Genomic DNA, 16,512 nt, shown 5'->3' on the forward strand with positions numbered 1-16,512 from the left:
CAGACGGACAGAAACCAGGAGTTGTCTTTGTCTGTGAGTCTCTCCGTCATATGTTCTGATAAAGAGATAATCTGCTGCTGCTTTGTACTGTCTGTGGTTTAGGATGAACAGTGGACTGTTTTATCACTTATCATATCACATTTTAACTTTGTATTTTATTAAATACTATGTAATTGTATTTGATTGATGTCCTTAAGGTCTGAGCTCAGAAACCACCGCAAATAATATGACCCCTGCTTCATGTAACATTAAGTGACTACTTTGGTTGGTGTCTCATTGTTAGTCAAAAGGATTAATGGCTCTCTCGTACCAGACAGTTTACGGCACCTGTTATTCCCAGGTGGTCTCCCATCCCAGTACTAACCAGGCCTGACCCTGAACAGACATGTTCAGGTTGGTATGGCCACAAGCTTATTTTTTTACCCCGTTCTTCTCCCTGAATTAGGTCCTTTGGCTCATCTCTGCAACTCCTCAATGGGCTCGGGAGAGGCGACGGTCGAGTCATGCGTCCTCCGAAACATGACCCGCCTGGCCACCTACTTCTTATCACAGCTCGCTTGACCCGGATGTCAGCCGCACCAATGTGTCGGAGGAAACACCGCTCGACTGACGACCGGAGTCAGCTTGCAGGTGCCCGGCCCTGTCGCAAATAGTCGCTAGAGCAAGATGAGCCAAGGAAAGCCCCACCCGCCAAACCCTCCCCTACCCCGGACGGCGCTGGGCCAATTGTGCGCTGTCCTATGGGGCTCCCTGTCACTCGATCGAACCCCAGGCTGTACGTTCATCCCCATTGTCCATGTATTCAAGCTTAACCACTTCTCTCACCATTTAAGTCGTCTGCTCTACTATTAATACCTGCTCATTGTCTTGGCTCTCAGCACTGTGCACCACACACAGCAGTAAGCTCCACTGTTTTCCATTTAACCCTGAATCAGTCTGGTACATACTGCTCATCCTTCCTCCCAGCTAGGCCCTCAGAGGAGATGTATCCCGTCCTTTTTACTGTGTTGTTTTGATGCGGCCGACATTAATTGCATTGTTTTCCACAGAGAGTGGTGCAGCCCAGAGCTCCTTGTTTAATCACCAGTGATAAAAGTGAATGAAGCGTGAGGCGGGCTAGGAGACGTACTGGCTGGCTGCTACAGAGGAAGGGGACCAATCTCCCTCTGTCACATCACAGTCCAGATTGGAGTGCAAGGAAACTAGCTACTCATATATGGGCATTCCTGCATTTTACAGTCGCCAGCCTCAGACAGAATCCCATGTAGCCTCTATCCTTGAGATTAGAAGTGCTTCTTCCTCCTAATGCAGTATATAGGATTTCAAACACACTAGAAAGTGAGGTAGTTAAACGATGAAGGTCTGCTTACAGGCGATGGGTTTGAGCCCTGACACTGGCTGTCATTTCCAATTCTCCTATGCTAATATGTTCCCCCCTCTAACCAGCATGGCTTGTAAAGCAGGCCTGGCTGCCTCAGAATATCCATATCCCCCTCTCTCTCAGCCCCTGGAGCTGCATGCAATTGTGGATGGTTTGATTAGATGAATGTGAGTGTACATAATGTGTGTGTTATACGTCTATCCTGGTCGTGTTTGCTTAGTGGTGTGGCAGCATGGTCCGGTCCGTGCAACACTCCATCCTTGAGATGCAGGCGGATGCCCCCTGTCATTAATTGAGTGATCGATCAACGAGGGTGTTATGAATCTCCTCACTCCTCTCTCTCTCCTTCACCCTCCCTCTCTTTCCCTCTCCCCCTCTCTCTCCCTATCGATGCCTCTGCACTGCAACTTTGCGACCCATTATATTTACATTTTAGTCATTTAGCAGACGCTCTTATCCAGAGCGACTTACAGGAGCAATTATAGTGCCTTGCTGTATTCATGAAAAATAAAACACATATATCTTAATTAGATAATTATTCAACCCCCTGAGTCAATAAATGTTAGAATCACTTTTGGCAGCGATTACAGCTGTGTGTCTTTCTGGGTAAGTCTCTAAGAGCTTTCCACACCTGGATTGTGCAACATTTGCACATTATTATTTTCAGAATTCTTCATGCTCTGTGAAATTGGTTGTTGATCATTGCTAGACAACCATTTTCAGGTCTTGCCATAGACGTTCAAGCAGATTTAAATCAAAACGTGAACTCGGCCACTCATTCACTGTGTTCTTGGTAAGCGACTCCAGTGTAGATTTGGCCTTGTGTTTTAGGTTGTTGTCCTGCTGAAAGGTGAATTCACCTCCCAGTGTCTGGTGGAAATCAGGCTGAACCAGGTTTTCCTCTAGAATTTTGCCTGTGCTTAGCTCCATTCCGTTTATTTTTTATCCTGAAAAACACCCTAGTCCTTAACGGTTACAAGCATACCCATAACATGATGCAGCCACCACTATGCTTGAAAATATGGAGAGGGGGACTCAGTAATGTGTTGTACTGGATTTGTCCCAAATGTAACACTTTCTATTCAGGACAAAAAGTTAATATTTTTATTCTGTACAGGCAGTGGTGGAAAAAGTACCCAATTGTCATACTTAAAAATATATATATATTTGTGCTTTTTCTCCCCATTTTCGTGATATCCAATTGTTAGTTAGTCTTGTCCCTACGGTCTCGGGAGAGGCGAAGGTCAAGAGCCATGCGTCCTCTAAAACTCGACCCTGCCAAGCTGCACTGCTTCTTGACACTGCTTGCTTAACCCGGAAGCCAGCCGCACCAATGCGATGCAGTGCCTTAGACCGCTGAGCCACTAGGGAGGCAACCCATGATTGTGTCTGGTGTGATAGGGAAGAGTTACTTTTTGTTGTCACTGCTTTCCTCAGTAAGGAAGTGAAATTTTGCGTCTCACTGAATGACAGGCAGTAGACATCTTTCTCTCTGTTGGTCTGTCTGACTGTCCCAGGGGTCCTGGTGAATTTAACCAAGTGTTGGATTGCATCCCTTCCATTTCCCCCTGGTTAGAAACACAATCTACCTGTGTCTGTCTGCCAGGCAGCGCCTCCCGCCTCCCCAAGCTTGTATTCCCTCCAGTCCTCCGGTAATACATTTTGCAGTTCCAATTATATTTCCAGCGTAAGTAAAACATGCTGTCAACGAACTTCCCACGACCACCTGAAAGAGAAATTGGCAGCAGGGAACAGAGTCAGCAACAAATGCCGCTGGCTTTAATTGAGAGACTGCCAGGACCTGCCAAGCAATTGTTTGCTGTATAACTTATAGGTTTGTGTGTGTGTTTGTATGTATGTGTGTGTGTGTGTGCAGGTCTACACAATTTCGACCAGAATATTGATTACAGTCCATGGTGGTTGAGGGTTCATGCGTCTTCATCTAAAGCCACCTTAGTATCAAGACTCATTGTTAAAGCTGCTTTATATTAGAAGCATAACATAGAGGCATCTCAAGCTGGTTGGTCAAACGTTGTGGCCCTTTCACTTTTGGGGGTGGCCAACTAGTCAACTGAAGTCCTCAAGTCTGTGTGTGTGTGCGTGCCCTCATCAGATGGAGATCTGTGCTTCATAAAAAGCTGTAAGAGATACTGGGTTACATCTCCAGAGTGGGGGAATTACTGCCCCCTGCAAATAAGGAACATACATCTCCACCCCCTCACTGCTCTACCCCCCTACCTCCACCCCCTCACTGCTCTACCCCCCTACCTCCACCCCCTCACTGCTCTACCCCCTACCTCCACCTCCTCACTGCTCTACCCCCTACCTCCACCTCCTCACTGCTTTACACCCCTACCTCCACCCCCTCACTGCTCTACCCCCCTACCTCCACCCCCTCACTGCTCTACCCCCTACCTCCACCCCCTCACTGCTCTACCCCCCTACCTCCACCCCCTCACTGCTCTACCCCCCTACCTCCACCCCCTCACTGCTCTACCCCCCTACCTCCACCCCCTCACTGCTCTACCCCCTACCTCCACCCCCTCACTGCTCTACCCCCTACCTCCACCCCCTCACTGCTTTACACCCCTACCTCCACCCCTCACTGCTCTACCCCCCTACCTCCACCCCCCTCACTGCTCTACCCCCTACCTCCACTCCCTCACTGCTCTACCCCCTACCTCCACCCCCTCACTGCTTTACACCCCTACCTCCACCCCTCACTGCTCTACCCCCTACCTCCACCCCCTCACTGCTTTACACCCCCTACCTCCACCCCTCACTGCTCTACCCCCCTACCTCCACCCCCTCACTGCTTTACACCCCCTACCTCCACCCCTCACTGCTCTACCCCCCTACCTCCACCCCCTCACTGCTTTACACCCCTACCTCCACCCCTCACTGCTCTACCCCCCTACCTCCACCCCCTCACTGCTCTACCCCCTACCTCCACCCCCTCACTGCTCTACCCCCTACCTCCACCCCCTCACTGCTCTACCCCCTACCTCCACCCCCTCACTGCTCTACTCCCTACCTCCACTCCCTGACTGCTCTACCCCCTACCTACACCCCCTCACTGCTCTACCCCCTACCTCCACTCCCTCACTGCTCTACCCCCTACCTCCACCCCCTCACTGCTCTACCCCCTACCTCCACCCCCTCACTGCTCTACCCCCCTACCTCCACCCCTCACTGCTCTACCCCCTACCTCCACCCCTCACTGCTCTACCCCCTACCTCCACCCCCTCACTGCTCTACTCCCTACCTCCACTCCCTGACTGCTCTACCCCCTACCTCCACCCCCTCACTGCTCTACCCCCTACCTCCACCCCCTCACTGCTCTACCCCCTACCTCCACCCCCTCACTGCTCTACCCCCTACCTCCACCCCCTCACTGCTCTACCCCCTACCTCCTTCCCCTCACTGCTCTACCCCCTACCTCCACCCCCCTCACTGCTCTACCCCCCTACCTCCACCCCTCACTGCTCTACCCCCTACCTCCACCCCTCACTGCTCTACCCCCTACCTCCACCCCCTCACTGCTCTACCCCCCTACTTCCACCCCCTCACTGCTCTACCCCTACCTCCACCCCTCACTGCTCTACCCCCCACCTCCACCCCTCACTGCTCTACCCCCTACCTCCACCCCCTCACTGCTCTACCCCCTACCTCCACCCCCTCACTGCTCTACCCCCCTACCTCCACCCCTCACTGCTCTACCCCCCTACCTCCACCCCCTCACTGCTCTACCCCCCTACCTCCACCCCCTCACTGCTCTACCTCCCTACCTCCACCCCCTCACTGCTCTACCCCCTACCTCCACCCCCTCACTGCTCTACCCCCTACCTCCACCCCCTCACTGCTCTACCCCCTACCTCTACCCCCTCACTGCTCTACCCCCTACCTCCACCCCCTCACTGCTCTACCCCCTACCTCCAGCCCCTCACTGCTCTACCCCCTACCTCCACCCCCCTCACTGCTCTACCCCCTACCTCCACCCCCTCACTGCTCTACCCCCTACCTCCACTCCCTCACTGCTCTACCCCCTACCTCCACCCCCTCACTGCTCTACCCCCCTACCTCCACCCCCTCACTGCTCTACCCCCTACCTCCACCCCTCACTGCTCTACCCCCTACCTCCACTCCCTCACTGCTCTACCCCCTACCTCCACTCCCTCACTGCTCTACCCCCTACCTCCACCCCCTCACTGCTGTACCCCACTACCTCCACCCCCTCACTGCTCTACCCCCCTACCTCCACCCCCTCACTGCTCTACCCCCCTACCTCCACTCCCTCACTGCTCTACCCCCCTACCTCCACCCCCTCACTGCTCTACCCCCCTACCTCCACCCCCTCACTGCTCTACCCCCTACCTCCACCCCCTCACTGCTCTACCCCCTACCTCCACCCCTCACTGCTCTACCCCCCTACCTCCACCCCCTCACTGCTCTACCCCCTACCTACACCCCCTCACTGCTCTACCCCCTACCTCCACCTCCTCACTGCTCTACCCCCCTACCTCCACCCCCTCACTGCTCTACCCCCCTACCTCCACCCCCTCACTGCTCTACCCCCCTACCTACACCCCCTAACTGCTCTACCCCCTACCTCCACCTCCTCACTGCTCTACCCCCTACCTCCACCCCCTCACTGCTCTACCCCCCTACCTCCACCCCCTCACTGCTCTACCCCCTACCTCCACCCCTCACTGCTCTACCCCCTACCTCCACTCCCCTCACTGCTCTACCCCCTACCTCCACCCACTCACTGCTCTACCGCCCCTACCTCCACCTCCTCACTGCTCTACCCCCTACCTCCACTCCCCTCACTGCTCTACCCCCTACCTCCACCCCCTCACTGCTCTACCCCCTACCTCCACCCATTCACTGCTCTACCCCCCTACCTCCACCCCCTCACTGCTCTACCCCCTACCTCCACCCCCTCACTGCTCTACCCCCTACCTCCACCCCCTCACTGCTCTACCCCCTACCTCCACCCCCTCACTGCTCTACCCCCTACCTCCACCTCCTCACTGCTCTACCCCCTACCTCCACCTCCTCACTGCTCTACCCCCTACCTCCACCCCCTCACTGCTCTACCCCCTACCTCCACCCCCTCACTGCTCTACCCCCTACCTCCACTCCCTCACTGCTCTACCCCCCTACCTCCACCCTCACTGCTCGACCCCCTACCTCCACCCCCTCACTGCTCTACCCCCTACCTCCACCCCCCTCACTGCTCTACTCCCTACCTCCACCCCATCACTGCTCTACCCCCTACCTCCACCCCCCATCACTGCTGTACCCCCCTACCTCCACCTCCTCACTGCTCTAACCCCCTACCTCCACCCATTCAGTGCTCTACCGCCCTACCTCCACCCCCTCACTGTCCCCTCCAGTCTTTAGCTTCAGCCTCTCCACCCCCTCACTAGTCCCCTCACTGTCCCCTCTCAATCACTCACTGTCCCCCTCCAGTCTGTAGCTTCACTACATTTCAAAGCAGTTTAACAGCATTAGCGGAAGGCGCAGCTCTCTGTGTGCCGTCATAAAGCAGGCATTATGATGACATTAGTCATTGTGCCTGCCCTACGTCTCTGTATTAAGCCCTCTCTTCAGACCGCTGGACGGACAGTAAAAGCCGCGGTGGCTGCACCAATTAGCTGTAATGGCATTTAATGTCAGAGTAGCCCGACCAGCTCAGGTTTAACAGTCTGACATGGGGGCTTTTAACTGGAGGCAGAGGCCATACTGAGAAGAGCAATTTAGCTTTTGCCCTGTGTGTGTGTGTGTGTGAGTGTGAGAGAGCTGGCTAATTAATTATTCGGCACATCTGAATGCATTAGGATATGTCCGTCACTATGCTACTGCCGCTTTGCATCGATCTGAACCTTGCACCATCTGTGGGGACAGTCCTCTGGCCTCATAACTCTCTCTCTCACAGCGCACACACTGCACAGGGCAGAAGCGCCAGGGCTAACAAGTAAAAGGTCCATTTCTGATTGAATGGATTCAGGGCGACACACTCTGACACGCATTTCCTCAGCACCTAGCAGGGGTAGACAGAGGTGAAGGGAAACAAAAGGAGAGCCACCCCAGCTGCAGTGTAGCAGTAATACTCCCTCCCATTGTGTTACATGGTAACAGGTGACACAGAGCCTCAGCCACCAGTGTAGAGAAGCAGGGGCTAGGGTGTGTGTGTGTGCTGGCAACTGTGGCCTTTATCCAGTCAGACAGTTACATATGAGGCAGCCTCTGGTGCTATCCCCTCCCATCATCTGCCGGCTGGGACAGCTGGCTACTACACACACACGACACATTAATTCACTGGACAGCAAATCTCCTCTGCCAGCCACAGCCAGCTCATGGCCAGCTTAACCCTGTTACCTAGCAACAGTGACTGGGGAACACTGCCCAGGCGGACTCCCCCCCCCACCCACATATCCTGCTGTGTCCAGCGATTTCTCTCCCTCTCTTAACTGTCCCGCACACACCACCAGCACCACACCACCACACCACACCACCACACCACCAGCACCACACCACCACACCACCAGCACCACACCACCACACCACCACACCACCAGCACCACACCACCACACCACCAGCACCATACCACCACCACCACACCACCACCACCACACCACCAGCACCATACCACCACACCACCAGCACCACACCACCAGCACCATACCACCACCACCACACCACCACCACCACACCACCACCACCACACCACCAGCACCACACCACCAGCACCACACCACCAGCACCACACCACCACCACCACACCACCAGCACCACACCACCACCAGCACCACACCACCACCACCACCACACCACCAGCACCACACCACCAGCACCACACCACCACCAGCACCACACCACCACCACCACACCACACCACCAGCACCACACCACCAGCACCACACCACCACACCACCACCACCACCACACCACCAGCACCACACCACCACACCACACCACCAGCACCACACCACCAGCACCACACCACCACCACCACCACCACAACACCACACCACCACCAGGTAGGGTCTCAGGTACACCTGAGAGGGAGAGTGTGTGTTTTTTTAAGGCATATTTTGGGATGTGTGTGTGGTTTTATGAGGCATGTGTGCCGGGACGTGTGTGAAACGTGCTGGAATGTGTGTGTGTGACACAGAGAGATAGAAAGAGTCGCTGTGTGTGTCCATGTATCTCCGAAATCATGATTCTGTTGCTGTGCTTGAGTTGCCAATGTCACTCGTGTCCTTGCAAACACACACACTGAGCCTCTCTCAGGGTTTCCGCGTGTTCTTGACCTTGTGACGCCACAGCCCAGTCATTACTCACTCAACACATCTAGGGACATATGTCACACGGCCACCAGCACCATAGTTCTCTCTCTCTCTCTCTCTCTCTCTCTCTCTCTCTCTCTCTCTCTCTCTCTCTCTCTCTCTCTCTCTGTGTCTCTGTCTTTCTTTTTCTCACACTCCTTCCCTCTCACTCTCTGTCTCCATCTTTGTAGATCTCTTTCAGTTTGTTTTTATTGAGACTAATCTTTCCTCTTTTTTTGTGTCTTGCAGGTAGAGGATGCCATGCTTATGTTTGACAAAACGACTAACAGACACAGAGGTAAGTCAGTCTACATACTACCTCCCTCATGTTGTGCTTTTCCTGCTATCTGTTGGTGTGTGAACCATGGATGTTAGAATGTGAAAGAATAGTTTCATTATCCATGCATTGGATTCATGGTCAATGGCCACTAACTATAGGTTTTAGCCCGTAGTGATGTGTGTGTGTGTATGTATGTATATATATATACACTACCGTTCAAAAGTTTGGGGTCACTTAGAAATGTCCTTGTTTTCGAAAGAAAAGCAATTTTTTGGTCCATTAAAATAACATCAAATTGATCAGAAATATAGTGTAGACACTGTTAATGTTGTAAATGGCTATTGTCACTTGAACCGGCTGATTTCTTTATGGAATATCTACATAGGCGTACAGAGGCCCATTATCAGCAACCATCAGTCCTGTGTTCCAATGGCACGTGGTGTTTGCTAATCCAAGTTTATCATTTTAAAAGGCTAATTGATCATTAAAAAACCCTTTTACAATAATGTTAGCACAGCTGAAAACTGTTGTGCTGATTAAATAAGCAAAAAACTGGCCTTCTTGAGACTAGTTGAGTATCTGGAGCATCAGCAATTGTGGGTTCGATTACAGGCTCAAAAGGGCCAGAAACAAATAACTTTCTTCTGAAACTCGTACAACGCTGTGTACTACTCCCTTCACAGAACAGCGCAAACTGGCTCTAACCAGAATAGAAAGAGGAGTGGGAGGCCCCGGTGCACAACTGAGCAAGAGGACAAATACATTAGTGTCTAGTTTGAGAAACAGGCGCCTCACAGGTCCTCAACTGGCAGCTTCATTAAATAGTACCCGCAAAACACCAGTCTTAACGTCAACAGTGAAGAGGCGACTCCGGGATGCTGACCTTCTAGGCAGAGTTGCAAAGAAAAAGCCATATCACAGACTGCCCATCTTAATCTTTTATTTTTATTGGCCAGTCTGAGATATGGCTTTTGCTGATGCTCCAGATACTCAACTAGTCTCAAGAAGGCCAGTTTTATTGCTTCTTTAATCAGCACAACAGTTTTCTGCTGTAATAACATTATTGTAAAAGGGTTTTCTAATGATCAATTAGCCTTTTAAAATGATAAACTTGGATTAGCAAACACAACGTGCCATTGGAACACAGGACTGATGTTTGCTGATAATGGGCCTCTGTACCCCTATGTAGATATTCCATAAAAAATCAGCCGTTTCCAGCTACAATAGCCATTTACAACATTAACAATGTCTATACTGTATTTCTGATCAATTTTATGTTATTTTAATGTGACCCCAAACTTTTGAACGGTAGTATACACACACACACACACACACACACACACACACACACACACACAGGTCAAAAATAAAGGAAACACTTGAGTAAATGAGGGATACAAAGTATAATGAAAGCAGGTGCAATTAACATCCCATCATGCTAAGGGTCATGTATAAAAATGCCCAGTTGCCCATTATTTTGGCTACCATGGCTAGAAGAAGAGATCTCAGTGACTTTGAAAGAGGAGTCTCAAAGAGTGTGTGTGTGTCTGTCACCAGATCTCAACCTAATTGAACAAGGCGCGTTCTCAGAGCATACGCAGAACAGCTTGCAGGCATATTCACGGTAATTTTCAACCTCTCCCTGTCCCAGTCTCTAATCCCCACATGATTTAAGATGACCACCATCTCATGCCACAATGACTACCTCCCTGAGGCACTCATCTGTAATCATGAAGAGCTTTGAGAGGCTGATAATGGCACACATCAACTCCATCATCCCAGACACCCTATACCCAACAGCTCCATAGACAACGCAATCTCAATTGCACTTCACACGGCCCTCACCCACCTAGATAAGAGTTCAACATCATTGTCCCCTCCAAGCTCGGCACCAAGCTTAGGACCCTGGGACTGAACATCTCCTGGATCCTGGAGTTCCTGACGGGCCGAACCCAGGTGGTGAGGGTAGGCAACATCACCTCCGCCACGCTGACCCTCAACACGGGGGCCCCACAGGAGTGTGTGCTTAGTCACCTCCTGTACTCCCTGTTTACCCACGACTGTGTGGCCACGCACGACTCCAACACCATCATCAACTTTGCTGACGACACAACGGTGGTAGTCCTGATCACCAGCGATGATGAGACAGTCTACAGGGAGGAGGTCAGTGACCTGGCAGTGTGGTGCCGGAAAAAACAACCTCACCCTCAACGCCAGTAAGACCAAGGAGCTGATCGTGGACAAAAGGAAACGGGGGGTCGAGCACGCCCCCATCCATCGACAGGGCTGCAGTGGAGCTGGTCGAGAGCTTCAAGTTCCTCGTTGTCGAAATCACTAAGGACTTGAAATGGTCCACGTGCACGGTTGAAAAGGTTTGGCATGGGCCCTCAGATCCTCAAAAAGTTATACAGTTGTACCATTGAGAGCATCTTGACTGGCTGCATCACTACTTGGTATTGCAACAGCACCGCCCTCGATCGCATGGCGCTACAGAGGGTGGTGCGGACAGCCCAATACATCACTGGGGCCGAGCTCCCTGCCATCCAGGACCTCTACCAGGTGGTGTGGAAGGCTCGGAAAATCGCTAGACTCCAGCCGCACAAGCCATAGACTGTTCTCTCTGCTTTCGCATGGCAAGCGGTACCGGTGCATCGAGTCAGACACCAACAGGCTCCTGGACAGCTTCTATCCCCAAGCCATAAGAATGCTAAATAGATAACTATAAATAGCTAACAAAATGGCTACACAGACTTATCTGAGTTGACCCTTGTATTGTATTTAAATGTTTGCCCTGTCTCTTTGCACACTCACAGGGCCCTACACACTCATGCACACTGATACTCCAACACTCATACAAACACTCACTTCATCATTTGCTTACACACACATAATAGGACATACATACACTACCGTTCAAATGTTTGGGGTCACTTAGAAATGTCCTTGTTTTCCATGAAAACATACATGAAATGAGTTTGAGTAGGAAATATAGCAAAATGAATAGTCATTGACAAGGTTAGAAATAATGATTTTTAATTGAAATAATAATTGTGTCCTTCAAACTTTGCTTTCGTCAACGAATCCTCCATTTGCAGCAATTACAGCCTTGCAGACCTTTGGCATTCTAGTTGTCAATTTGTTGAGGTAATCTGAAGAGATTTCACCCCATGCTTCCTGAAGCACCTCCCACAAGTTGGATTGGCTTGATGGGCACTTCTTACGTAACATACGGTCAAGCTGCTCCCACAACAGCTCAATAGGGTTGAGATCCGGTGACTGTGCTGGCCACTCCATTATAGACAGAATGCCAGCTGACTGCTTCTTCCTTAAATAGTTATTGCATAGTTTGGAGCTGTGCTTTGGGTCATTGTCCTGTTGTAGGAGGAAATTGGCTACAATCAAGCGCCGTCCACAGGGTATTGGCATGGCGTTGCAAAATGGAGTGATAGCCTTCCTTCTTCAAGATCCCTTTTACCTTGTACAAATCTCCCACTTTACCACCACTTTACCACCACCAAAGCACCCCCAGACCATCACATTGCCTCCACCATGCTTGACAGATGGCATCAAGCACTCCTCCAGCATCTTTTCATTTGGTCTGCGTCTCACAAATGTTTTTCTTTGTGATCCGAACACCTCAAACTTCCATTCGTCTGTCCATAACACTTTTTTCCAATCTTCCACTGTCCAGTGTCTGTGTTCTTTTGCCCATCTTCATCTTTTCTTTTTATTGGCCAGTCTGAGAAATGGCTTTTTCTTTGCAACTCTGCCTAGGTCGTCAGCATCCCGGAGTCGCCTCTTCACTGTTGACGTTAAGACTGGTGTTTTGCGGGTACTATTTAATGAAGCTGCGAGTTGAGGACCTGTGAGGCGTCTGTTTCTCAAACTAGTCACTCTAATGTATTTGTCCTCTTGCTCAGTTGTGCACCGGGGCCTCCCACTCCTCTTTCTATTCTGGTTAGAGACAGTTCGCGCTGTTCTGTGAAGGGAGTAGTACACAGCGTTGTACGAGATCTTCAGTTTCTTGGCAATTTCTCGCATGGAATAGCCTTCATTTCTCAGAACAAGAATAGACTGACGAATTTCAGAAGAAAGTTATTTGTTTCTGGCCATTTAGAGCCTGTAATCGAACCCACAATTGCTGATGCTCCAGATACTCAACTAGTCTCAAGAAGGCCAGTTTTATTGCTTCTTTAATCAGCACTTCAGCTGTGCTAACATTATTGCAAAAGGGTTTTCTAATGATCAATTATCCTTTTAAAATGATAAACTTGGATTAGCAAACACAACGTGCCATTGGAACACAGGACTGATGGTTGCTGATAATGGGCCTCTGTACGCCTATGTAGATATTCCATTAAAAATCAGCCGTTTCCAGCTATAATAGCCATTTACGACATGAACTATGTCTACACTGTATTTCTGATCAATTTGATGTTATTTTAATGGCCAAAAGAATTGCTTTTCTTTCGAAAACAAGGACATTTCTAAGTGACCCCAAACTTTTGAACGGTAGTATACATTTATACTGACTCTATACACACACATATACACACACACACACACACACACACACACACACACACACATACAATCATATACGCTGCTGCTACTCTGTTTATCATATATGCCTAGTCACCTTACACCTATACATATCTACCTCTATCACTCCAGTATCCCTGCACATTGTAAATATGGTATTGGAACTGACTGACCCTGTATATAGTATGCTTACTTATTTCTTGTGTTTTTCTTATTTTAATGTGTTTTTTTTCTACCTTATGTTCTTTTTTGTATTACATTGTTATTGATTACTGCATTGTTGAGTTTAAAGCTTGCAAGAAAGGCATTTCACTGTACTTGTGTACTTGACATTAAAACTTGAAACACTTACGGTAGATTTTGGAGTGGCGCCTGAGACAGTGTTTTCCACCACCGTCAACAAAACACAAAATTATGGAATGTATCGTGAAAAGATTGTGTCGTATCCCTCCAATAGAATTCCAGACACTTGTAAAATCTATGCCAAGGCGCATTGAAAAATTTCTGGTGGTTCGTGGTGGCCCAACGCCCTATTAAGACACTTTATGTTGATGTTTTCTTTATTATGGCAGTGGCTTCAGAAAGTGTTCACACCGTTTGACTTACCACATTTTGTTGTGTTACAGCCTGAATTTAAAATGTGTTAAATTTATATTTTTTTTGTCACACAATACCCCATAATGTAAAAGTGGAATTATGTTTTTTTTTATGTTTACAAATGAATACAAAATGAAAAGCTGAAATGTCTTGAGTCAATAAGTATTCAACCCCTTTGTTATGGCAAGCCTAAATAAGTTCAGGAGACAACATTTTCTTAACAAGTCACATAATAATTTGCATGGACCCACTCACTTACTGTGTGCAATAATAGAGTGTAACATGATTGATTTTTGAACGACTGCCTCATCTCTGTACCCCACACATACAATTATCTGTAAGGTCTCTCAGTTGAGCAGTGAATTTCAAACACAGATTCAACCACAAAGACCAGGGAGGTTTTCCAATGCCTCACAAAGAAGGGCACCTATTGGTAGATGGCAAAAAAAACATTGAATATCCCTTTGAGCATGGTGAAGTTATTAAGTACACTTCCTAACTAATTTGCCGGAGAGGAAGGAAACCGCTCAGGGATTTCACCATGAGGCTAATGTTGTCTTTAAAACAGTTAGAGTTTAATGGCTGTGATAGGTGAAAACTGAGGATGGATCAACGACATTGTAGTTACTCCACAATACTAACCTAATTGACAGAGGGAAAATACGGGAGCCTGTACAGAATAAAAATATTCCAAAAAATGCATCCTGTTTGCAGCAAGGCACTAAAGTAATACTGCAAATAATGTGGCAAAGCAAGTAACTTTTTTGTCCTGAATGCAAAGTATTATGTTTGGGGCAAATCAAATACAACACATTACTGAGTACCACTCTACATATTTTCAAGCATAATGGTGGCTGCATCATGTTATGGGTATGCTTGAAATCATAAAGGACTGGGGAGTTTTTCAGGATAAAAAAGAAACAGAATGCAGCTTAGCGCAGGCAAAATCCTAGAGGAAAACCTAGTTCAGTCTGCTTTCCTCCAGACACTCACCTTTCAGCAGGGCAATAACCTAACACACAAGGCCAAATCTACACTGGAGTTGCTTACCAAGAAGACAGTGAATGTTCCTGAGTGGCCAAGTTACAGTTTTGACTCAAATCTACTTTAAACTCTTTGGCAAGACCTGAAAATGGTTGTCTAGCAATGATCTACAACCAATTTGACAGAGTTTGAAGAATTTAGACAAGAATAATGGGCAAATGTTGCACAATGCAGATGTGCAACATCTTTCGGTATTTCACTTTTACTATATATATATATATATACATATACACATACATACATACATATACATACATACATACATACATACATACATACATACATACATACATACATACATACATACATACATACATACATACAGTGGGGAGAACAAGTATTTGATACACTGCCGATTTTGCAGGTTTTCCTACTTACAAAGCATGTAGAGGTCTGTAATTTTTATCATAGGTACACTTCAACTGTGAGAGACGGAATCTAAAACAAAAATCCAGAAAATCACATTATCATTTTTAATTAATTAATTTGCATTTTATTGCATGACATAAGTATTTGATCACCTACCAACCAGTAAGAATTCCGGCTCTCACAGACCTGTTCTCCACTCATTACCTGTATTAACTGCACCTGTTTGAACTCGTTACCTGTATAAAATACACCTGTCCACACACTCAATCAAACAGACTCCAACCTCTCCACAATGGGCAAGACCAGAGAGCTGTGTAAGGACGTCAGGGATAAAATTGTAGACCTGCACAAGGCTGGGATGGTCTACAGGACAATAGGCAAGCAGCTTGGTGAGAAGGCAACAACTGTTGGCGCAATTATTAGAAAATGGAAGAAGTTCAAGATGACGGTCAATCATCCTCGGTCTGGGGCTCCATGCAAGATCTCACCTCGTGGGGCATCAATGATCATGAGGAAGGTGAGGGATCAGCCCAGAACTACACGGCAGGACCTGGTCAATGACCTGAAGAGAGCTGGGACCACAGTCTCAAAGAAAACCATTAGTAACACACTACCCGTCATGGATTAAAATCCTGCAGTGTACGCAAGGTCCCCCTGCTCAAGCCAGCGCATGTCCAGGCCCGTCTGAAGTTTGCCAATGACCATCTGGATGATCCAGAGGAGGAATGGGAGAAGGTCATGTGGTCTGATGAGACAAAAATAGAGCTTTTTGGTCTAAACTCCACTCGCCGTGTTTGGAGGAAGAAGAAGGATGAGTACAACCCCAAGAACACCATCCCAACCATGAAGCATGAAGGTGGAAACATCATTCTTTGGGGATGCTTTTCTGCAAAGGGGACAGGACGACTGCACCGTATTGAGGGGAGGATGGATGGGGCCATGTATCGCGGGATCTTGGCCAACA

General features: G+C 48.8%; 1 protein-coding gene across 1 annotated transcript in view; it reads left to right on the forward strand.

Annotated features, from left to right (window-relative positions):
• The window catches only part of LOC121567740 (RNA-binding protein Musashi homolog 2-like), a 146,253-nt gene extending 135,503 nt beyond the window's left edge, over nt 1–10,750 (forward strand). The window contains exons 7-8 of the mRNA XM_045218765.1: nt 8,966–9,014; nt 10,554–10,750. Of these exons, the coding sequence (XP_045074700.1) occupies nt 8,966–9,014; nt 10,554–10,624 (120 nt within the window). The 3' untranslated portion in view covers nt 10,625–10,750. The remainder of the gene's footprint in view (nt 1–8,965; nt 9,015–10,553) is intronic.
• The last annotated feature ends 5,762 nt before the right edge of the window (nt 10,751–16,512 follow it).

Source organism: Coregonus clupeaformis, chromosome 6 (assembly GCF_020615455.1).
Source record: "Coregonus clupeaformis isolate EN_2021a chromosome 6, ASM2061545v1, whole genome shotgun sequence".
Classification (NCBI taxonomy): domain Eukaryota; kingdom Metazoa; phylum Chordata; class Actinopteri; order Salmoniformes; family Salmonidae; genus Coregonus; species Coregonus clupeaformis.